This window comes from Gobio gobio (genome assembly GCF_949357685.1).
Source record: "Gobio gobio genome assembly, chromosome: 19".
NCBI lineage: Eukaryota > Metazoa > Chordata > Actinopteri > Cypriniformes > Gobionidae > Gobio > Gobio gobio.
This window is the reverse complement of record NC_137112.1, coordinates 49,262,708-49,288,609: the sequence shown is the minus strand read 5'-3', so window position 1 is coordinate 49,288,609 and position 25,902 is coordinate 49,262,708. Positions and strand designations below refer to the sequence as shown.

Here is a 25,902-nt window from a genome sequence, read left to right as displayed (position 1 = left end):
ATCCTTGGCCACGCCCCCTGTCACATTTTACCTAGATTTTACTTTCTCCTGCATTACACGCTGTTAATAAAGAGGATTCTGTTGATTGACTTTCAGTAATGTTTTGACAAATCAAAGAGTTCCCGCACTGCAAACACAAACAGGAGCAATATCTCTAATATCTCAAATCTCTATATTTGGTCAGCATGAGAGATTGTTTTACAGCCCCCATTTCTCGCCCCTGCTGCTATTGCACAATAGCCTTTCTTTGCCAAATCCTTTCCCTCTTAAACATCTGCTTTAGAACTTTTAGGGCATGTGTGCCAATAAAAACAACCAAAATAAAAGCTAATGAAATGTAAGATTGTGCAATGAGATTGCCCTAGATTGATCATGCTTTTAAAAATGTCCAGCGGTGCAAGTTGTGCGATCATGTCGCATTATCTCTTCCTCCCTTATGGATGTCTGAACTCTGATGACCAATCACTGTCTTGGTGCATCTTGACCCTGACCTGACCGGAATCTGACCTAAACTGCAGAGTTGTGTTTGTTAAGTCAGATGTAGTTTGTTAAGTGACAGGCACATAATAGCCGGTGAAATTGTGCAGGTCTCTTCCAGTAAGACTGACAACAATTCATACTGTGCCAACAGATCATTTCAGCTTTTTGGGGAATTCCATTTTATCCTTAAAGCTGCACTATGTAAGATTTCTGCAGTCAAATATCCAAACATCTCTAGGCCAGTGTTATATATTCTGTTCAGCGACTGGGGCATAATAAAAGTCCCGCTGCTCGCGAGGCGTGTGTTGCGTTCATCTTATTAACAATCGAGATATATATATATTATTTTTTATTACAGTTTTTCTCAGTCGCTTTGGTACATTTCTCAGATCAGAATTAAATTCTCAAAGCGACCTGTTCAATCTTCACATCATCGTGTCACTTGTGCACATCATAAAAGCAGTTTCTCATTTCTTTGAACAAGTTGCAAATGCTTGTGTACATCCATGCACATGATTATGAACAATTCTCTGCTGTTTCCTGCATTATCAGCTGCTTATGTCATGTTGATCAGGATGTATTATAACGGGTCTCTGTTGAATAGTCTCACCCCCACAACATTTAGGCATTAGTTCATAGCAGAAGTCTTTACATGCAAAATGGTTGAACAAGTTGTCATAAAATGTCAAGCATATTTCTATACATTTCCGTTAGATGTTCACATTTCTACTTTTGTTTTTCTGGGGTTTTTTCTCTTTGTGCTATGCAGTGCTGTCTTTTCCTTTCTGTATCGCAATGACATCTGTCAACAAATTACAGTACAAACAGTAAAAGCGTAAATGTGAATCTTGTCCAGTCTCTGGCAATCAAACTCCCACATACACTGAGGTGTAACCAACAATTTACAATAATTGTCATCAAAACTTTCGCCATAGTTTACATCAGAACATCCTCCAGTGTACACTGTTATAATGACGATATGACTAAGCAATTTGACTGTGTTATTCACACACAATGACACAAGGACTGTCATTCTGATGGCACTGACATGTTCATTGATACAGATATTTACTTCTGAGAGATGAACTGAGGATTTTGAGCAAGAAACTGGCTTTTGCAGGTAATTCATGGTGTTTTGCTATTTGTACGAATTGTTTTGAGAAATGCACTTACTGTTTTGCAAATGTCGAGGATGATTCGAGAAATGAACCAAAGCGACTGAGAAAAACTGTAAAGCTGTATTTCATTTTAGAGTCAAGCCTAGGCTTCATGAAAGCTATTTTTTAATGAGATCAGTGCCATCCGGTGGACACATTGAGCATTTTTATCACGCAATAGCACATTTTTACCACTATAGTGGATCTTGCGTATTATTAATTTTTTATTCATCGGAATGGTCCGAAACTTGGTGACTTTATTGGTACTTGGTATATGAACACCCCAAAAAAACTCAACAGTGAAGGGGTGAATCTCTAAAACATCAAGAGTGCAAAACAGACAAAAAAAAAACCTCACACACTTATACACACAAAAACACACGCACACACAAATTAACGCGTGCCATTCCAAAAGCTAATTGTCTGTTTTGCACTCTTGATGTTTTAGAGATCTTCACTGTTGAGTCTTTTTTCTGCATCCTGGCTGATTTGTAGATTGTATGCACAAAAAAACTCTGTATTTTCATTTTTGTGTATATTTCCCATTAATTTCCTATGAGGGTCATTTTTGACCCGAAGGTCCTGAGTGTGACTATTTTTTTTTACGACCAACTTAGACTTTTCAAATCCTGTCCCCAATTTTTTTGGGTGTTCATATCCCAAGTACCAACAAAGTCACCAAGTTTCGGACCATTCCGATGAAGCTACTATTTAAAAAATTTTTTTTTTTTAAAAATTCGGGTCAGAAATGACTGAAGAGCCCCAGAGGGTTAAGAATGAAATTATTCTTAACTGCCAATTTCTTCTTATTTTCTAACTTAAAAAAAAAAAAAAAGAATATTTTGTATTCCCAAAAACTTTTCTTAAGAATGTTCTTATCTTTTTTCTTATGATTGTTCTTAAGATAAAATTTAAGAAGTATTCATATTCACGAAAAGAATGTTCTGAAAGATCATCGTAAATAACTTCTTAAAGTTAGGATAACCTCCAACCTATCTCAAATACCCAAATGTCCTAAGATGTTTAACACATTTATTGGGTTGTTTCAAATATTAAGCATTACAACATAACAGAAGCTAGCCAAATATAATATTTATAACTAATAGTACCATATGGACGAGTATAAAACCAGCAACCAGTAAGAGTCAATAGCGGACGAGAAACCCGCCTAATTTCAAAATACTACTGTTATGTGTTAAAAAATTGTAGTTTTAAGACTTTTTCAGGTGAGAATGTAGTTTAAAGATTAAATCTGTGGTTTATTTATAGAGAGCACCTAAACGGCTAGACTCTTATAGGTCTTACCAACACGACACATTAAAAACACGACATTGAGTGATTAATTCTGACTTCACATGCTCTCGGAATTATGGTAAATAGTTTCCTAGGTAAAAATTGCACATGAACGCCCTCACATTTTGAAACTTGAATGCAATGAGCTCGTAATCACGATTTCAGAAGTCAGAATGATCAAATTTCCGAGTGAAGGCAGCATTACTCCCTTCAAGCCAGTCACAGCGAAAATAGTCGCACACTTATTATGATATCTACGGTAATCTGCAGGAAGCGCAAAAAAGACGGGCTTTGAGGTGTTTTTCATTCAGCGAGTCTTCAGTAATACCTTTCAATAAAATAACACCAAATAACACCTTTTATTTTCTTCTTAAAGGGATAGTTGAGAAACACTTGAGAAACATCTCTAAACTGAGGACCTTTTTGCTAAAAGATACCATGGAGTTGATTATTCACGCTTTCATTTCTTCACGTTTAGACTATTGTAATTCTCTTTTTACTTGTTTTAACAAATCCTCACTGAGTCGTCTCCAAATTGTGCAAAATGCTGCAGCCAGGCTTCTAACAGGAACCAACAGAAGGGCACACATTACTCCAAACTTATTCACATTACATTGGCTCCCTGTCAAATACAGAATTGATTATGAAATCTTAGTTCTAACTTTTAGAGCACTACAAGGTCAGACTCCCCAATATATCACAGACTTGCTGTCACCGTACTCTTCCTCTCGTACTCTTCGTTCTTCAGGTCAAAATCTCCTGAGTGTCTCCAAAAGTGTCTCCGTCCATCGATGCGTTTGTGTAAGAAAAATATCCATATTTAAAACTTTATCAAGTAAACTTTCGGCCTCCGCCTTCTGTGGAAAAGTGTTGAATGTTGAAAGTGAAACTCAAGATGTGTGTGTGACGTCATGACGAGCGGAGCTGAGCGTTAGTCTTTCCATCCGCAGGAGAACTTTACACACTTCCATAAATTGAACAGGGAAGGCGGAGGCCGAAAGTTTACTTGATAAAGTTTTAAATATGGATATTTTTCTTCCACAAACGCATCGATTCGCTTCAGAAGGCCTTTATTAACACCCCAGAGCCGCGTGGAGCAGTTATATGACGGACAGATGTGCTTTTTATGGACTTCAAAAACAGAGCAACTATGAATCCAATTATAAAGCTTGGATTAGCCTGGACTTTGTTAATTTTTTTAACTTCTTTCTTAAGAAGATTTTCATGAATTCGGCCCCTGCTCCGCTTCACTACAGTAACGTTAATAATCACATCATCAACATGATTTCTGAAGACCACATGACCCAAGAGTCTGCGCTCAAACGTGCCGTCATCAAACTACGCCTTTGTTTTGAACAGGCGACCTCTAGCGGACGGAAAACTTACATACCGCACCTTTAACAGAGATTTGACCAGAGTCTCGTTGCCCGTCGTGCCGCCTTTAATTAAACCAGAAATTCGTCGTTCCACTTCTCCGAAGTCTTGAGGGTAATAAAGTGAGGGTCAGATTTCTTTGAAATACTGAGAATATTGAGTTTCCTCAAACTTAAGACACTTCAGCCTCTTCACCCGCAACACTGCCGGCTGGAATGTTAAATAGTCCCATATGGAGAACCGTCGTCTTGATTGATTTAGTCGTTGTGCAGACATTTGTGTTGTTTTGAGCATTCTGACATTAAATCCTGCATTAGTAGCTTATGTTATTATACTGCACTGCCAAAAGCGATTTTATGCATGTTGTATTTATTTATAGCATGCCATCATTCCCCCGACTGCTTTTTAATGAAGTCTAACTATGTTACAGATGTTCTTGATTTCATCTCTCCTTTTTTTACGAGGCTATCCGTACAATTTATATGAGGACTTAAACATCTCACTCCTCTCTCCCATAAAGCTGGACACATCCCCTATTCCTTTTGCATTGCTTAGAGTGGAAGTAATGCAGAAACTTTATCTTATAGGATTTATTTGTATACTACTTGTTCGGTTTCTGTTCTTGGACTCTTGGACAAACTCTTCAAGAATGAAATACAGTCAGTAATAATAATATGATAATAATAATAATAATAATAATAATGCCTTTAAATGCAACTTCTCAAAGCGCTTTACAAAAAGGACACAGTGTAAAAAACTAAATACATACACTCTAAAAAAAAAAAGGCTCGTAATCATAGGGGAACCTTTTTTAGTGCTATATAGCACCAATTTTGGTGCTTCAGTGGTTCTTCAGCGGTTCTTCAGCGGTTCTTCAGAGGTGCTATATCAAAGAACCGGTGAAGAACCTCTGAAGAACCGCTGAAGAACCACTGAAGCACCAAAATTGGTGCTATATAGCACTAAAAAAGGTTCCCCTATGATTACGAGCCTTTTTTTTTTAGAGTGTATGTATTTAGTTTTTTACACTGTGTCCTTTTTGTAAAGCGCTTTGAGAAGTTGCATTTTTGGTGCAATATAGAACCTTTTTTTTTTAGAGTGTACTACAAACATAAACTAGATGCACAAAAATACAATATACTAATAAAAACTACGAAATCACATATAAGAAAGTCTAAAAAGTGAGTTTTAAGAAAAGATTTAAAAACACTAACAGATTCCGCATGTCTAATCTCATATGGAAGCGAGTTCCAGAGTTTTGGAGCGAGGGAAGAAAAAGCCCATAGAGTACAAGCGAGTCGAGGGAACAGTTAGAGGAACGGAGATCACGCATTGGACTGAAAACAATTAAAAGATCTGATAAATTATCTGGTGCCAGACCATGCAAAGCCTTATAAGTAAGCATTACAATTTTGTAAGAGATTCCACAATAGTGTTGATGTGCTCTCTCGACCTGCTCCCTGTCAAGATTCTAGCGGCTGAATTTTGGATACTGCACTTTATTAAGGGTAGTTTTCGATACCCCTGCTAGCAAAGCATTGCAGTAATCAATACGAGAGAAGACTAAAGTAGGCTATTGATGTTTTTCTGCCACAGAAAAGGACAACATGGGACGCAGTCTTGCAATATTTCTGAGACGAAAAAATTATGTTTTAACCGTGTTCTGAACATGAGGGTCAAAAGTTAAGTGAGCATCAAAAATCACCGCCAAGTTTTTATTTTAGTTTATTTTAATTTAGTTTGGAAGTCCAAGACCGCGCCATCTACCATAAGTGTTAAAGGGTTAGTTCACCCAAAAATGTAAATTGTGTCATTAATGACTGAGCCTCATGTGGTTGGACACCCGTCAGACCTCCGTTCATCTTCAGACACAAATGAAGATATTTTAGTGTAAATCTGATGCTCTGAAAGGCCTCCATTGGCTCAACTTTACACTCTCAAGACCCTTAAAAGACACTAAAGACTAAAGTTACAAAGTCCATCTCACTACAGCGGCTCTACAATAACTTTTTGAATCGGCGAGAATAGTTTTTGTGCGCAAAAAAACCCTAAATAACGACTTATATAGTGATGACGATTTCAAAACACGGCCTCATGAAGCTTCGAAGCGTTATGAATCAATGAGCCGAATCATGATTCGGATCGCGTGTCAAACCGCCAAACTGCTGAAATTTGGCGATTCAAAACGCTGAATCGACTCAGTGATTCATAACACTCTGAACCGCTGAATCGACTCACTGATTCATAACGCTCTGAACCGCTGAATGGACTCGCTGATTCATAACGCTCTGAACCACGGAATCGACTCACTGATTCATAACGCTCTGAACTGCTGAATCGACTCACTTATTCATAACGCTCTGAAACGCTGATTCGACTTGCTGATTCATAACGCTCTGAACCGCTGAATTGACTCACTGATTCATAACGCTCTGAACCGCTGAATCGACTCACTGATTCATAACGCTCTGAACCGCTGATTCGACTCACTGATTCGTAATGCTCTGAACCGCTGAATCGACTCACTGATTCATAACGCTCTGAACCGCTGATTCGACTCGCTGATTCATAACGCTCTGAACCACTGAATCGACTCACTGATTCATAACGCTTCGAAGCTTCAAGATGCCTTGTTTTGAAATCGTCAAATCGTTTTTTTTTTTGAATTTGGTATTTTTTCCACGTCATTAGAGCATAAGAAACCAATGGGGAAAAAACAGTTTTGAAAAATGTGTTATGCTATATCCTCTAGTGACACCAGGACTCGGTTGTTTAAAAAATAAAATGACATGAAATTGCATGTATAGGCAAAAACAATGGGATTTATTTTTAATTCACCAATCAATTTTTAGGTTTCAGGATTTTTTTTAAAACAAACTTTGTTTAAAGATGATTCTGAACTATGTTATGAAAGATATGCATTGATATACCATTTTACTTTATGAAATATGTGGGTAAAATGGCCATACTTGGATTTTCCTATTCAATACAATGCATCTAATTTGCATATTAATGTGTTCTTGGTGCAATAGTGTAATAATGGGAGTAATAATTGGCAACATTTTCATAATAATATCTAATATTTCATAGGAATATTGATATGTAATTTCTTCCCCTATTCTCTTGTTGTGTCTCCAGAATGCCTGATAAACATGATTTAAGTCCTGGCGTCTCTACAGTGGACAATTATGAAATCAATGCCCTGTTCTGTAACAGAAAGTCACATTTTGATTAGAAAACCCATTTCCTGAGATGTTGATTTATAACAAACAATTTGAAAGTGAATCTGATTTAAATTATAATTAAAAAATATCATATTTGCACAAGAGTGCTAAACATTAGCCGTTTTTAAAGAGCCAGAAGTTGTTGTTGTCCTGGTGAAACCTCCACACATGTGGTATCTCTGCAAAGCCCCGGATGTGCTCTTTAATCCAGACTGAGACATGAGACATGAGACATATATGATGTCAGAGAAATTCCCTAAAATATAACGTCCACTACAGTGGACAAAAGTCTATTCCTGGCTCACAGGAGGGAAGGGAGGTGTGCGATTTCAGATACAGACCATTTCTGGTGTATTTGACTTAAATTGTTTGCTAAATTTGTATTTATTTATTCACAATGTAGCAAATAAAATCATATTGTTCAAAATAAAATGAACAGAAAATATCTCAGTGTCACTTTAAGGTAATATTAACAGTGTGTGTTCCAGAGGAAACTAAACTATCTCCAAAGTCTTTGAGAGAAATAACAATCGGTCCGACTCCTTCACTAAACCTTAAACCTTAACCCAAAATAAAGAGATCCTATTTTTTATCCAAGCAAACTGTGGGAATCTGGACACACACACACACACGCAGATCTGAGGTAAGTCAGCTGACATGTGTCATGTGATCGAACCCGGAACTACAGACTGATAAACATTAGTTCCTCCTGTGAGGTTATTTGAGCTCATTAGTGTATGAATAACTCATCGGCTGATGATAGTAGTGGTGTCTTTCAAACACCAATGGGCGTGCTAAAATCATTTTCGTTTAACATTTAATAATAACTCTCGTGTAAGATTATGAATAAGATGTCAAGATGATGCACAGTGTGTTATTGTTTCTAACGCTGTGTGCGTGCGCGCACTCGACGTCTGGGGGTGAGTATAATGTCTTTTAATACAACAATAATACATCACTCAAGGGATATTATTAATATGAGTATATGTCCAGATGCAGAAGTGACCATCTCAGCTCCAGCTATAGTGAACCTTCAGGCTGAGTCCTCAGAAAACATCACCATTACTCTGAGGTGTGTGTGTGTTACACGACATGTGTGTGTATTCACTGAGTAAACGTGTGTTTTGGGAAAGCATTTATATCTGTGTTTACATTTACAGTTCATCGCTCAACACATCTGTGACCGTGTATTTCAATATCACATACATGTCCAAAAATGTCTCTTCAATAATTCATCTGCCTGATGAGGTACGTGCACTTGTTTTTAAAATCATATTTTAATACAAATGACCCTTCTGTTTTAATCATATTCAAAAGCTGTTGAATACAAAGATTGTTGTTAAAACAAAAACATTAAAGTTGCGTTACACTGATGAGAGGACATGAGTTTTTGATTGATTCATTTCTGCTGTAAAAAAATTATATTGCACAAAACTTTAAATATTATTATTATTATTATTATTATTATTATTATTATTATTATTATTATTATTATTATTATTATTATTATTATTATAAGTGTGAATCAAAAAATGTAAGCATGATTTAATCTCTTAAATGTCTTAGTGTTTTGCTCATAATTTAGACTTTTTAAAATATAATTTCAGCTTTTTATCTAATAATGAGGACTTTTAAAATCATATTTCAACATTTTATCTTATAATTATGACTTAGCATGTCATATTTTTGAATTTTTATCTAATAATCAGGACTTTTAAAATAATATTTTCAACATTTTGTCTTATAATTATTACTTAGCATGTCATATTTTGACTTATCTCATTATTATGACATTTAAAATCATATTTTCAACTTTTATCTTATAATTATGACTTAGCATGTCATATTTTTGACTTAATCTAATAATGAGGACTTTTAAAATCATATTTTTAACATTTTATCTTATAATTATGACTTAGCATGCCATATTTATGACTTTTTATCTAACAATGAGGACCTTTAAAATCATATTTTCACATTTTATCTTATAATTATGACTTAGCATGTCATATTTCTGACTTTTTGTCTCACTATTATGACATTTAAAATCATATTTTCAACATTGTATCTTATAATTATGACTTAGCATGCCATATTTTGACTTTTTATCTAATAATGAGGACTTTTAAAATCATATTTTTAACATTTACTATGACTTTATGATAACTGAAATGAGCTGTCCCCGACTGAGCAAGACAAAGGCGACATCTTTAGATTCATGAGGCATCATAACATAAAGTAATAGTCCGTGTTTGTGCTGATTTATGCATGAATATCACATGAACGTCTCCTCTGCAGGTGGTTGTGGCAGCAGGAAGTGCCTCTGGGTGTTTTGAAGTGCAGGCTGAAGGGGTTGGTCAGGTGACCGCTTACCTTTACAGCAATGACACGCGCATAAAAAGGTGCGTTGTGAGCTAAATTCTCTTAATCTGTCACCAGTTAAACACAGCACTGGATGGAAATGAAACCAGTGATCAGCCTTTGTTCAACTCATGGGCATTCTTTATCATTTCCCCACTGCTGTTATTTTGGTGGTCAGTTACAGGATGAAGCAACACAAGTGCATTATAACCAGATTCAGGGGCATTTGCATCAGCGTCTGGCGAAACCAGTTCTATTTGTGTAGTTCCTGAATTCAGGGGATTTCAGAGACTGGTGTGTGTGTGTGTGTGTGTGTGTGTGTGTAAGTGTAACACGGCAACTGTGTTTAGTGTTTAAAGTGCCATATACAGCTATTTTATTATTTACACTCAGTCCTGTGCCAAATGTACTTTTTGTTATTTTATCAGATTTAGCAAACCTTGTCCTTTTTTTGTGTAGTCGACTCAATGTCTGGGCATTTGAAAATCTGGAATCTGAGGGTGCAAATCTAAATATTGATGTTGTCAGACGTCAGTTAACATTAAAGCTGTGTAACTTTTTTAGTTTACTCTTAGCTAAAAACACTTCTTTCAAAAATATATGTGCTCATTAATGTATATTTACTTCTTTCAAGTATTCTGGTAAGTTTATAATATGCCATTGTAAACACATACGGGTGAGGGTTTGAATGCGGGTCGCCATGTTGCTCCTCCATCTTGAAAGTACATTAGCCAAAGAGGGACATTCCCGTAAATTCAAGCTTCGCCTTTGGCGTTTTAACACTCAATGGCATCAAATGTGGACGAGGTCGAGCTGGAAGCCATGTTAATCTTGGACTAAATCAGCCACCGTAGGAGTTAAAACGAAATCAGAATTGAGAGGAACAGAAACTAATATTCACTGGATGGTCATATACCAGTTCACCACTAGATGGGGGAAAATATCACACAGTGGAGCTTTAATATCCGAGTGCAGTGATGATATAAAAGCTTTCGATGTGCTGTAGGGAAACCGTGTGTAAATAACATTTCGTTCTCTTCTTCCAGCTTTGAGACGCGGATCAGATTCCTGATTGTCAGGAGTAACGTCCTCTTCATCATCAACCAGATCATCGGCTGGATTTACTTCCTGGCCTGGTCTGTGTCGTTCTACCCACAGGTGTACGAGAACTGGAGACGGCGCAGGTACATCAACCACACAAATTCCCACGCTGCTTCTGGAACATTCTTGAGTTTCAGGCACAGGCTCTTAAAAGTGCTTGAGTTAAAGGGTTAGTTCACCCAAAAATGACTGAGCCTCATGTGGTTGGACACCCGTCAGACCTCCGTTCATCTTCAGACACAAATGAAGATATTTTAGTGTAAATCTGATGCTCTGAAAGGCCTCCATTGGCTCAACTTTACACTCTCAAGACCCTTAAAAGACACTAAAGACTAAAGTTACAAAGTCCATCTCACTACAGCGGCTCTACAATAACTTTATGAAGACGAGAATAGTTTCTGTGCGCAAAAAAACCCTAAATAACGACTTATATAGTGATGACGATTTCAAAACACGGCCTCATGAAGCTTCGAAGCGTTATGAATCAGTGAGTCGATTCATGATTCGGATCGCGTGTCAAACCACCAAACTGCTGAAATATGGCGATTCAAACTGCATAATCGACTCACTGATTCATAACGCTCTGAACCGCTGAATCGACTCACTGATTCATAACGCTCTGAACCGCTGAATCGACTCACTGATTCATAACGCTCTGAACCGCTGAATCGACTCACTGATTCATAACGCTCTGAACCGCTGAATCGTCTCACTGATTCATAACGCTCTGAACCGCTGAATCGACTCACTGATTCATAACGCTCTGAACCGCTGAATCGACTCACTGATTCATAACGCTCTGAACCGCTGAATCGACTCACTGATTCATAACGCTCTGAACCGCTGAATCGACTCACTGATTCATAACGCTCTGAACCGCTGAATCGTCTCACTGATTCATAACGCTCTGAACCGCTGAATCGACTCACTGATTCATAACGCTCTGAACCGCTGAATCGACTCACTGATTCATAACGCTTCGAAGCTTCATGAGGCCGTGTTTTGAAATCGTCATCACTATGTAAGTCGTTATTTAGGGGTTTTTTGCGCACAAAAACTATTCTCACCGATTCATAAAGTTATTGTAGAGCCGCTGTAGTGAGATGGACTTTGTAACTTTAGTCTTTAGTGTCTTTTAAGGGTCTTGAGAGTGTAAAGTTGAGCCAATGGAGGCCTTTCAGAGCATCAGCTTTACACTAAAATATCTTCATTTGTGTCTGAATATGAACGGAGGTCTGACGGGTGTCCAACCACATGAGGCTCAGTCATTAATGACACAATTTACAGTTTTGGGTGAACTAACCCTTTAAGCATGAACTGTATTTTGTTAGAGTAGCGTGTGCTATTAAAAAAATTGGCCAAAGCCAGATAGGGCTGGGACGGTATGGATTTTTTCCATAAACCGAACATAATAAGGAACATGTTTATTTTACATTGATTTTTTTCACGTTTAGGACAGGAACAATTAGAACAGAAATGGAATGATCTGAAAAAAAAGTGCTGGCAAAACGAAATCTAGACTAGGCTATGGTTTACATCCCAGCCTTCATATTTTTTGCTGAGAGATCTGAAGATGGAACAGCATAAACAAAGACAAACAAACACATTTTGATTTATCGGTATTGATCAGTAATATATATTTATTTGTTCATGTTTATTTATTTCCCATATTTTTACTTTCAGATTACAGTCGTCGTCATCAAACAATCACTTAAACTATAACGACTTTCGCGCACACACCAGCGCATATAATATATTATTTATATTTATAGTATTTATATTTTTATATTACATATTTTTAGATATTCAGGCTATTAATTTACATTTACAATTTACATCTCGTGTGCGCTTTTGTGGTTAATGAAGACTATTTAACGAAGGCTCACCCATACGGTAAAAATATATATTTTCACATATATTTCAAAATATACAAAAAATGGCCAAAAAATATATTTGCAAAACCAGCCCTAAAGCCAGAACAGAACAGCATTACTGGAGGAAGATATTATAATATATTTCTGCTGTTCCATAAGCACCATCTACTGTCTAAAGCTCTATTCGGACGGTAATATATTCTCGTGGGGTCATGAGGTGTTTTCATCTGTGATTTTATTGCCGTCTGAATCCAGAATGTCAGAGTTTTTCTCCCACACCCGCGTAAAAATCCCAGACCGAATTACCCACTGTTTATAGACAAACACCAACATCATGTGGTCATTTAATCATTTAATAACCGTTTTCAAGATGAGATCACTTCAAAATTCACTGTTTATATCCTTTTTGACCCCTGCAGGCCACCGTACGGTTGCGCTTTGCTTGTAAATCGGATGCATTTTAAAGATCTAGACTTTCATTACTGAAATGCTGTCGAGTGTTTACAAGAGCAATATTTCCTCACCGCTCAAAATATAAAGAGAAGAAAAGCACGTAAACATCTGAAATGGGCCGTTATTACGCCAGTGATTATATCTGTTAAATATAATATAATGGCAGGTCTTAAAAGCCTTCAAATTGATTTTTAAAAAGGTATATGTACAGGGGATTTAATGCATATTTTTAATGCCTAACAATTAACTTGTTCATATTTCATTTCATTGGAAAATTCAAGTATACAATATTATCTCTATATTTTGATGTTTTAATGAAGTAATGATTTATAAAAAAGAAACTAAAACTAGTGTGAAATAAATGTTGAAAGCAGGAATAAGAGCTGCAAACGGCATCTTGTACACCAGCCTCTTTCCTCATTGGATTTTGTATTGTAGTTGTCAGTTTATGCCTTAGCGTTACATTTACATTTGCATTTAGTCATTTAGCAGACGCTTTTATCCAAAGCGACTTACAAATGAGGGCAATAGAAGCAGCTAGAGCAGTCAAGGGCAACAGGATGCAAGTCTCAGTCTCAGTTAATCTAGCACAGAAAAGATTTTTGTATATAATTTTTTTTTTATAAATTAGACGGACAGAAAATTAATAGAATGAGTTACTGCAGTAATGATACACACAGGTACAGTAGGTGTTTGATATATTGGCAGTAACACACACACCTTTATAGTATTTATAGTGCTTGATTTAAAATAAAAGGTGCTTTTTAAAAAGTCCTTGAATCTGGGGTTCATGAAAGAGTGGGAACCCTGCACAATATTGCCTCCCATTGGGGTTTATATGGATGATATAAGTGGATGGATGATATATGGGATGTACCTGACGTGGGTACAGGATAATCTGTGAGGCTTTAGACTGGATGATGATGATGATGATGATGATGATGATGATGATGATGATGAAGAACTCATGTTGTGTTTTGTACAGTGTGGTGGGACTGAACTTTGATTTCCTGGCGCTCAACCTGACCGGCTTCATCGCGTACAGTGTGTTCAACGTCGGCCTGTTCTGGGTGACTTACATGCAGGTGTGGTTTATTAAAGCGTAACACACTTCATGATTAAAGGTGTGGTTTATTAAAGCGTAACACACTTCATGATTAAAGGTGTGGTTTATTATAGCATAACACACTTCATGATTAAAGGTGTGGTTTATTATAGCATAACACACTTCATGATTAAAGGTGTGGTTTATTAAAGCATAACACACTTCATGATTAAAGGTGTGGTTTATTAAAGCATAACACACTTCATGATTAAAGGTGTGGTTTATTAAAGCATAACACACTTCATGATTAAAGGTGTGGTTTATTATAGCATAACACACTTCATGATTAAAGGTGTGGTTTATTAAAGCATAACACACTTCATGATTAAAGGTGTGGTTTATTAAAGCATAACACACTTCATGATTAAAGGTGTGGTTTATTAAAGCATAACACACTTCATGATTAAAGGTGTGGTTTATTACAGCATAACACACTTCATGATTAAAGGTGTGGTTTATTATAGCATAACACACTTCATGATTAAAGGTGTGGTTTATTAAAGCATAACACACTTCATGATTAAAGGTGTGGTTTATTAAAGCTTAACACACTTCATGATTAAAGGTGTGGTTTATTAAAGCATAACACACTTCATGATTAAAGGTGTGGTTTATTAAAGCATAACACACTTCATGATTAAAGGTGTGGTTTATTAAAGCATAACACACTTCATGATTAAAGGTGTGGTTTATTATAGCATAACACACTTCATGATTAAAGGTGTGGTTTATTAAAGCATAACACACTTCATGATTAAAGGTGTGGTTTATTATAGCATAACACACTTCATGATTAAAGGTGTGGTTTATTAAAGCATAACACACTTCATGATTAAAGGTGTGGTTTATTAAAGCATAACACACTTCATGATTAAAGGTGTGGTTTATTAAAGCATAACACACTTCATGATTAAAGGTGTGGTTTATTAAAGCTTAACACACTTCATGATTAAAGGTGTGGTTTATTATAGCATAACACACTTCATGATTAAAGGTGTGGTTTATTAAAGCATAACACACTTCATGATTAAAGGTGTGGTTTATTATAGCATAACACACTTCATGATTAAAGGTGTGGTTTATTAAAGCATAACACACTTCATGATTAAAGGTGTGGTTTATTAAAGCTTAACACACTTCATGATTAAAGGTGTGGTTTATTAAAGCATAACACACTTCATGATTAAAGGTGTGGTTTATTAAAGCATAACACACTTCATGATTAAAGGTGTGGTTTATTAAAGCATAACACACTTCATGATTAAAGGTGTGGTTTATTAAAGCATAACACACTTCATGATTAAAGGTGTGGTTTATTAAAGCATAACACACTTCATGATTAAAGGTGTGGTTTATTATAGCATAACACACTTCATGATTAAAGGTGTGGTTTATTAAAGCATAACACACTTCATGATTAAAGGTGTGGTTTATTATAGCATAACACACTTCATGATTAAAGGTGTGGTTTATTAAAGCATAACACACTTCATGATTAAAGGTGTGGTTTATTAAAGCATAACACACTTCATGATTAAAGGTGTGGTTTATTAAAGCATAACACACTTCATGATTAAAGGTGTGGTTTATTAAAGCATAACACACTTCATGATTAAAGGTGTGGTTTATTATAGCATAACACACTTCATGATTAAAGGTGTGGTTTATTAAAGCATAACACACTTCATGATTAAAGGTGTGGTTTATTATAGCATAACACACTTCATGATTAAAGGTGTGGTTTATTAAAGCATAACACACTTCATGATTAAAGGTGTGGTTTATTAAAGCTTAACACACTTCATGATTAAAGGTGTGGTTTATTAAAGCATAACACACTTCATGATTAAAGGTGTGGTTTATTAAAGCATAACACACTTCATGATTAAAGGTGTGGTTTATTAAAGCATAACACACTTCATGATTAAAGGTGTGGTTTATTAAAGCATAACACACTTCATGATTAAAGGTGTGGTTTATTAAAGCATAACACACTTCATGATTAAAGGTGTGGTTTATTATAGCATAACACACTTCATGATTAAAGGTGTGGTTTATTAAAGCTTAACACACTTCATGATTAAAGGTGTGGTTTATTAAAGCATAACACACTTCATGATTAAAGGTGTGGTTTATTATAGCATAACACACTTCATGATTAAAGGTGTGGTTTATTAAAGCATAACACACTTGTATTAAAAGCCTTCAAATTGATTTTTAAAAAGGTACATGTGGTGATTTAATAAATCATTTTGAATATTTTTAATGCCTAACAATTAACTTGTTCATATTTCATTTAATTGGAAAATTCAAGTATACAATATTATCTCTATATTTTGAAATGACGGAAGAGCACCAGAGGGTTAAGCTGTGTGTGTGTTCAGATGGTGTTGTGTGTGTGTGTGTGTGTGTGTGTGTGTGTTCAGATGGTGTTGTGTGTGTGTGTGTGTGTGTGTGTGTGTGTGTTCAGATGGTGTTGTGTGTGTGTGTGTGTGTGTGTGTGTGTTCAGATGGTGTTCTGTGTGTGTGTGTGTGTGTGTGTGTGTGTTCAGATGGTGTTCTGTGTGTGTGTGTGTGTGTGTTCAGATGGTGTTCTGTGTGTGTGTGTGTGTGTGTGTGTGTGTTCAGATGGTGTTCTGTGTGTGTGTTTGTGTGTGTGTGTGTGTGTGTGTTCAGATGGTGTTCTGTGTGTGTGTGTGTGTGTGTGTGTGTGTGTTCAGATGGTGTTCTGTGTGTGTGTGTGTGTGTGTGTGTGTGTGTTCAGATGGTGTTCTGTGTGTGTGTGTGTGTGTGTGTGTGTGTGTTCAGATGGTGTTCTGTGTGTGTGTGTGTGTGTGTGTGTTCAGATGGTGTTCTGTGTGTGTGTGTGTGTGTTCAGATGGTGTTCTGTGTGTGTGTGTGTGTGTGTGTGTGTTCAGATGGTGTTCTGTGTGTGTGTGTGTGTGTGTGTGTGTTCAGATGGTGTTCTGTGTGTGTGTGTGTGTGTGTGTGTGTGTGTGTTCAGATGGTGTTCTGTGTGTGTGTGTGTGTGTGTGTGTGTGTTCAGATGGTGTTCTGTGTGTGTGTGTGTGTGTGTGTGTGTGTGTGTGTGTTCAGATGGTGTTCTGTGTGTGTGTGTGTGTGTGTGTGTGTGTGTTCAGATGGTGTTCTGTGTGTGTGTGTGTGTGTGTGTGTGTTCAGATGGTGTTCTGTGTGTGTGTGTGTGTGTGTGTGTTCAGATGGTGTTCTGTGTGTGTGTGTGTGTGTGTGTGTGTTCAGATGGTGTTCTGTGTGTGTGTGTGTGTGTGTGTGTTCAGATGGTGTTCTGTGTGTGTGTGTGTGTGTGTGTGTTCAGATGGTGTTCTGTGTGTGTGTGTGTGTGTGTTCAGATGGTGTTCTGTGTGTGTGTGTGTTCAGATGCTGTTCTGTGTGTGTGTGTGTGTGTGTTCAGATGGTGTTCTCTGTGTGTGTGTGTGTGTGTGTGTGTGTGTTCAGATGGTGTTCTGTGTGTGTGTGTGTGTGTGTGTTCAGATGGTGTTCTGTGTGTGTGTGTGTGTGTGTGTGTGTGTGTGTGTGTTCAGATGGTGTTCTGTGTGTGTGTGTTCAGATGGTGTTCTGTGTGTGTGTGTGTTCAGATGGTGTTGTGTGTGTGTGTGTGTGTGTGTGTGTGTGTGTGTTCAGATGGTGTTCTGTGTGTGTGTGTGTGTGTGTGTGTGTGTGTGTGTGTGTGTGTGTGTTCAGATGGTGTTCTGTGTGTGTGTGTTCAGATGGTGTTCTGTGTGTGTGTGTGTTCAGATGGTGTTGTGTGTGTGTGTGTGTGTGTGTGTGTGTTCAGACGGTGTTCTGTGTGTGTGTGTGTTCAGATGGTGTGTGTGTGTGTGTGTGTGTGTGTGTGTGTGTGTTCAGACGGTGTTCTGTGTGTGTGTGTAGCGTCTCTCTGGCTGTTGTCTGTCAGTCTTTAATGATAACGCTGCTCTACAGGAGGAGTTCCTGAAGAAAGATCCCAATGGAGTAATTCCTGTGGATGCCAATGACGTGTTCTTCAGTCTGCATGCAGTGCTGCTCACTCTGCTCTACATCTGCCAGTGTGCCGTCTATGAGGTGAACATTCAACATTACTATACAAAGTACATTTTCCAGAAAACAAGAAAAATGATGTCATTTCACTTCTCTAGTAAACGCATCTTGATTTAAGAGTTTATAGATATTCAGACTAAAAACAACACAAATACTAAATAAGTTATGGCTTTATGGTATTTAGTCTATAAACATATCAATGAAAATGCACAAAACGGCCAGTTTATGACAGATATAGTCTGTAATTTGGCCTTTATTACTCATGTCTACATTAAAAATGAGATATTAAACTACATTTCTGATAAATTACCACGGTTACAGTTCGTGTTACCACCCTTAAAGGGTTAGTTCAGCCAAAAATGTAAATTGTGTCATTAATGACTGAGCCTCATGTGGTTGGACACCCGTCAGACCTCCGTTCATCTTCAGACACAAATGAAGATATTTTAGTGTAAATCTGATGCTCTGAAAGGCCTCCATTGGCTCAACTTTACACTCTCAAGACCCTTAAAAGACACTAAAGACTAAAGTTACAAAGTCCATCTCACTACAGCGGCTCTACAATAACTTTATGAATCGGCGAGAATAGTTTCTGTGCGCAAAAAAACCCTAAATAACGACTTATATAGTGATGACGATTTCAAAACAAGGCATCATGAAGCTTCGAAGCGTTATGAATCAGTGAGTCGATTCAGCGGTTCAGAGCGTTATGAATCAGTGAGTCGATTCAGCGGTTCAGAGCATTATGAATCAGTGAGTCGATTCAGCGGTTCAGAGCGTTATGAATCAGTGAGTCGATTCAGCGGTTCAGAGCGTTATGAATCAGTGAGTCGATTCAGCGGTTCAGAGCGTTATGAATCAGTGAGTCGATTCAGCGGTTCAGAGCATTATGAATCAGTGAGTCGATTCAGCGGTTCAGAGCGTTATGAATCAGTGAGTCGATTCAGCGGTTCAGAGTGTTATGAATCAGTGAGTCGATTCAGCGGTTCAGAGCATTATGAATCAGTGAGTCGATTCAGCGGTTCAGAGCGTTATGAATCAGTGAGTCGTGAATGGGTGTCCCTTATTTTGCCACACCAAAGGTGGCAACCCTAACTTTGAGTGACAGGTGTCGTTTGTCTGCTGTCTGTTAGTCGTCACCTCAGCTCCGCCCACGTCCCGCCTTTTTGCCCATTTTCTGTTATCTGGGAGTGACACAAGATGGCCGCCAGCTCGACCCGACTTTACGCTTCAGAACTGCTCTTCAGATCCTATGAGTGACGTCATGGACACTACGGCCATATATATTTTTTTCAGTTAAAAGTATTTTAACTGGATGGCTCAGTGTTTCTCCTGATTTGCACGTTAGTGCAGTTTAAATTAAATCATGCCGCTCGTACCGGAGACCTCAGCACCGAACTCGAACACTTCTCATTGGCTGTTAGTGGTCATGTGATCGAGACTCAGCAGGTAAACACAATTGTTCAGACCATAGACTGTAAACAAATATGGCCGTAGTGTCCGTGACTCATAGGATCTGAAGAGCAGTTCTGAAGCGTAAAGTCGGGTCGAGCTGGCGGCCATCTTGTGTCACTCCCAGATAACAGAAAATGGGCAAAGAGGCGGACGTGGGCGGAGCTGAGGTGACGACTAACAGACAGCAGACAAATGGCACCTGTCACTCAAAGTGGCCACGCCCTTAATTATGCAGAACTTTAAGGCTTTATATAATGTAAAGGAATGAGTTATAAAATCATCCGTCCATCATAAAAGTGCATCTGTCCATCATAAAAGTGCATCCATCCATCATAAAAGTGCATCTGTCCATCATAAAAGTGCATCCATCCATCATAAAAGTGCATCTGTCCATCATAAAAGTGCATCCATCCATCATAAAAGTGCATCTGTCCATCATAAAAGTGCATCTGTCCATCATAAAAGAGCATCTGTCCATCATAAAAGTGCATCTGTCCATCATAAAAGTGCATCCATCCATCATAAAAGAGCATCTGTCCATCATAAAAGTGCATCTGTCCATCATAAAAGTGCATCCATCCATCATAAAAGTGCATCTGTCCATCATAAAAGTGCATCCATCCATCATAAAAGTGCATCTGTCCATCATAAAAGTGCATCCATCCATCATAAAAGTGCATCTGTCCATCATAAAAGTGCATCCATCCATCATAAAAGTGCATCTGTCCATCATAAAAGTGCATCTGTCCATCATAAAAGTGCATCCATCCATCATAAAAGTGCATCTGTCCATCATAAAAGTGCATCTGTCCATCATAAAAGTGCATCTATTCATCATAAAAGTGCATCTGTCCATCATAAAAGTGCATCTGTCCATCATAAAAGTGCATCTGTCCATCATAAAAGTGCATCTGTCCATCATAAAAGTGCATCTATTCATCATAAAAGTGCATCTGTCCATCATAAAAGTGCATCTGTCCATCATAAAAGTGCATCTGTCCATCATAAAAGTGCATCTGTCCATCATAAAAGTGCATCTGTCCATCATAAAAGTGCATCTATCCATCATAAAAGTGCATCCATCCATCATAAAAGTGCATCTGTCCATCATAAAAGTGCATCCATCCATCATAAAAGTGCATCTGTCCATCATAAAAGTGCATCCATCCATCATAAAAGTGCATCTGTCCATCATAAAAGTGCATCCATCCATCATAAAAGTGCATCTGTCCATCATAAAAGTGCATCTGTCCATCATAAAAGTGCATCCATCCATCATAAAAGTGCATCTGTCCATCATAAAAGTGCATCTGTCCATCATAAAAGTGCATCTATTCATCATAAAAGTGCATCTGTCCATCATAAAAGTGCATCTGTCCATCATAAAAGTGCATCTGTCCATCATAAAAGTGCATCTATTCATCATAAAAGTGCATCTGTCCATCATAAAAGTGCATCTGTCCATCATAAAAGTGCATCTGTCCATCATAAAAGTGCATCTGTACGTGTGTGTATCTTTAATTGTGTATCTGTGTATTCTCTTCTTGTCGTTTAGAGAGGTGGACAGAAGGTTTCCAAAGTGGCCATTGTGTTATTAGTGATTGGCTGGAGCTTTGCGTTCGTGTCTCTGTTTGTGGCTGTGGCTCAGAAGATCTCCTGGCTGGATTATCTCTACTATTTCTCTTACATTAAACTGGGCGTCACGCTCGTGAAGTACATCCCTCAGGTACAGCTCTCCTGTCTCACACACACACACACACACACACACACACACACACACACACACACACACACACACACACACACACACACACACACACACACACACACACACTCAGTGTTTGTTCAGTCATGAGAAACATGTTTGAATATTCACATGCGTGAAAGACACTTGAGAGCTACGGTAGATGTGTGTTTAGTGAACCGTCAGTGTGTAATGTCATAAGGGTGAGCAAATGATGATGGGATGTTAGAGTTTAGAGTGAGCTCTGGCTTTAGAAGTGATGTCTGTTCATAGAGCGGGAGATTCACTGCAGAACATGTCACACACACACTTCCCCTTTAACTGAGAACTGAACGCGTGCTTGGACTTGAGGAAGAGTTTCCACTGAAACTGACGATCTGTGTCCTGAAGTGTGTGTGTGATTTCAATAGAATCTGATTGGACATTGGAGTAACATCATTTGTGTAACAAGTTTTAGGAATAAATCTTTAAAAAAAATGTTGGGTCAAATTAGATTCATAATTTATTATATTATAATTTTTCACACTCACACTGACACACACACTCACTCTGACACACACACACACACACTCACTCTGACACACACACTAACACACACACACACACACACACACACACACACACACACACACACACACACACACACACACACACACACACACACACACACACACACACACACACACACACACTCACTCTGACACACACTCACACTGACACACACACTCGCACTGACTCACACACTAGCACTAACACACACACACACACACACACACACACACACACACACACACACACACACACACACACACACACACACACACACACACACACACACACACACACACTGCCCCTGTCCCTAAACCTAGCCCTCACAGGAGACTGTGCAGTTCACTTTCTGTGAAAAAAAACTTGATCTGTGTGATTTATAAGCATTTTTAAAAGTGAGGACATGGGGAACGTCCTCATATTTCACCCTCTTTTTGTAATACTCATGTCATTATACACATTTGTGTCCTGATATTTCACAAAAACATACACACAGACACACACACACACACACACACACACACACAGACTGTGCAGTTCACTTTCTGTGAAAAAAACCTCATTCTGTGATTTATAAGCATTTTGAAAAGTGAGGACATGGGGAACGTCCTCATATTTCACCCTCTTTTTGTAATACTCATGTCATTATACACATTTGTGTCCTGATATTTCACAAAAACATACACACAGACACACACACACACACACACACACACACACACACACACACACACACACACACACACACACACACACACACACACACACACACACACACACACACACACACACACACACACACACACACACACACACACACACACACACACACACACACACACACACACACACACACACTATTGTAAAAAGGAAACTTATCTAGACTGAAACCAATAGGGCAGGGGCTTGAGCAGCACTTATGGTCTGTCTCTGCGTGTGCCTGATGAAATATACATAATATACTGTATTCAAATATGGATGATTTTCATACAAAAATAAACTTGATTGTTCATTTACATATTCTAGACATTTCCACTAAGCCTGGTTCCGTTATTCAAAAACGTGGTGTTTTAGCATATTCTAAAAAAAAATCTTTAGCATATTTTACACTTAAATAACTGTGATTTACTTTTCAGGCGTATATGAACTACCTCAGGCAGAGCACAGAGGGCTGGAGCATCGGGAATGTGCTGCTGGACTTCACTGGGGGCAGTTTCAGTCTCATTCAGATGTTCCTGCAGGCCTACAACAACAGTGAGACCACACACACACACACACACACACACACACACACACACACACACACACACACACACACACACACACACACACACACATTTCCTAAACTCAAACACTTTAAAGGATTAGTTCACTTTTAAATAATCTTTTGCTGATAGTTTACTCACCCTCATGTCATCCAAGATGTCCATGTCTTTCTTTCTGCAGTCGAAAAGAAATGAAGGTTTTGGATGAAAACAGTCCAGGGTTTTTCTCCATATAATGGACTTCAATGGGCTCCAAACGGGTCAAGGTCCAAATGACAGTTTCAGTGCAGCTTTAAACGACACCAGATGATGAATAACGTGATCATCTCTGAGCTCAGACATAACTTCCGCTGAGTGAGGTCAAAATACGAGCCTGGTCATAGATATATCGACTGTAGATGCCTCTTTCTACTGATAAGTGCAGGTGCTAATGAGGCATCTACGTATACATCTATGACCAGGCTCGTATTTTGACCTCACTTAGTGGAAGTTATGGCGGAGCTCAGAGATGATCACGTTCGTCTGATAAGAGGTAAAATAATAGCATAAATACTGCTGGGTTTCTCTCAGAAACTGATGGTTTGTCTAGATCAGACCCTTATTCATCATCTGGTGTCGTTTAAAGCTGCACTGAAACTGTCATTTGGACCGTTTGGAGCCCATTGAAGTCCATTATATGGAGAAAAACCCTGGAATGTTTTCATCCAAACCCTTAATTTCTTTTCGACTGCAGAAAGAAAGACATGGACATCTTGGATGACATGAGGGTGAGGAAATGACCAGCAAAAGTTAATTTAAAAGTGAACTAATCCTTTAATGAAGTCAGAATGCACTCAAATAACTCTTCTGTGTTTCTTTGACAGATAAATGGAAGTTTATATTTGGAGACCCCACGAAGTTCGGCCTGGGCGTGCTCTCCATATTCTTTGACGTCGTGTTCATAATCCAGCATTATTGTCTGTACAGACACAGAGAGTCCCTGTACCAGGATTTAGATGATCAGAACGAGCACGCCGATGGTAAAACAAGACAATAACATCAAGATTTCATATGGACTTTTATGTTTTTTAATGTACACACTAATCTAAAGTGTGATCCATATATTAAAGGGAATTATATAAATGTGTGTCTCCAAAATGTCTTAAAAGCAAAAAGCTGTTTCTTATGAATTGGTATATATATTTATAAATCATTTTTCTTATTCCAATAAATTGATGCTGTCTCAGGTAAACTCTTGGAGCTGGTACTGTCATGAAATCAATGCAACACACACCAAAATGAAAATGTACTCGCAACTCTCCTAGGTGTGTGTGACATTCTTCATTCAGATGAACACAATCAGAGTTATATTAAAAATGACCTGACTCTTCCAACTTTATAATGGCAGTGAATGAGTGCATAAAAGGGCATCTGTCCATCATAAAAGTGCATCTGTCCATCATAAAAGAGCATCTGTCGATCATAAAAGTGCATCTGTCCATCATAAAAGTGCATCTATCCATCATAAAAGTGCATCTATCCATCATAAAAGAGCATCTGTCGATCATACAAGTGCATCTATCCATCATAAAAGTGCATCTGTCCATCATACAAGTGCATCCATCCATCATAAAAGTGCATCTATCCATCATAAAAGAGCATCTGTCCATCATAAAAGTGCATCTATCCATCATAAAAGTGCATCCATCCATCATAAAAGTGCATCTGTCCATCATAAAAGTGCATCCATCCATCATAAAAGAGCGTCTGTCCATCATAAAAGTGCATCTATCCATCATAAAAGAGCATCTGTCCATCATTAAAGTGCATCTGTCCATCATACAAGTGCATCCATCCATCATAAAAGTGCATCTATCCATCATAAAAGAGCATCTGTCCATCATAAAAGTGCATCTATCCATCATAAAAGAGCATCTGTCCATCATAAAAGTGCATCTGTCCATCATAAAAGTGCATCCATCCATCATAAAAGAGCATCTGTCATCATAAAAGTGCATCCGTCCATCATAAAAGTGCATCTATCCATCATAAAAGTGCATCTATCCATCATAAAAGAGCATCTGTCCATCATAAAAGAGCATCTGTCCATCATAAAAGTGCATCTATCCATCATAAAAGAGCATCTGTCCATCATAAAAGTGCATCCGTCCATCATAAAAGTGCATCTGTCCATCATAAAAGTGCATCTATCCATCATAAAAGAGCATCTGTCCATCATAAAAGTGCATCTATCCATCATAAAAGAGCATCTGTCCATCATAAAAGTGCATCTGTCCATCATACAAGTGCATCCATCCATCATAAAAGAGCATCTGTCATCATAAAAGTGCATCCGTCCATCATACAAGTCCATCCATCCATCATAAAAGTGCATCTATCCATCATAAAAGAGCATCTGTCCATCATAAAAG

General features: G+C 37.9%; 2 protein-coding genes across 3 annotated transcripts in view; one reads left to right on the top strand and one right to left on the bottom strand.

Annotated features, from left to right (window-relative positions):
- ccl25b (chemokine (C-C motif) ligand 25b) overlaps nt 1-436 on the bottom strand; it is an 8,227-nt gene extending 7,791 nt beyond the window's left edge. Inside the window, exon 1 of the mRNA XM_079845321.1 lies at nt 1-436. This exon is cut by the window's left edge and continues 97 nt beyond it. The gene's annotated coding sequence lies outside the window, so the exon portion shown is untranslated.
- Nucleotides 437-8,182: 7,746 nt separating this feature from the next.
- ctns (cystinosin, lysosomal cystine transporter) lies at nt 8,183-24,727 on the top strand. Of its 2 annotated transcripts, none has more exons than XM_079844870.1 (10): nt 8,183-8,448; nt 8,522-8,600; nt 8,689-8,776; nt 9,827-9,930; nt 10,936-11,073; nt 14,303-14,402; nt 18,383-18,502; nt 21,489-21,659; nt 23,363-23,480; nt 24,355-24,727. In XM_079844870.1, the coding sequence occupies exons 1-10, from the start codon at nt 8,388-8,390 to the stop codon at nt 24,525-24,527; spliced, it is 1,152 nt and encodes a 383-aa protein (XP_079700996.1). In that variant the 5' UTR covers nt 8,183-8,387; the 3' UTR covers nt 24,528-24,727. The 2 variants fall into 2 exon arrangements, with proteins under 2 accessions (XP_079700996.1, XP_079700997.1); XM_079844871.1 differs by having other exon boundaries at nt 8,186-8,448; nt 8,528-8,600.
- The last annotated feature ends 1,175 nt before the right edge of the window (nt 24,728-25,902 follow it).

Bases quoted from the DNA above. Each gene is read 5' to 3' on its own strand.
- ctns (XM_079844870.1), top strand. From the start codon at position 8,388: ATGATGCACAGTGTGTTATTGTTTCTAACGCTGTGTGCGTGCGCGCAC. The intron at 8,601-8,688 runs GTGTGTGTGTGT...TTACATTTACAG, and splicing joins AACATCACCATTACTCTGAG to TTCATCGCTCAACACATCTG. The intron at 9,931-10,935 runs GTGCGTTGTGAG...CTCTTCTTCCAG, and splicing joins AATGACACGCGCATAAAAAG to CTTTGAGACGCGGATCAGAT.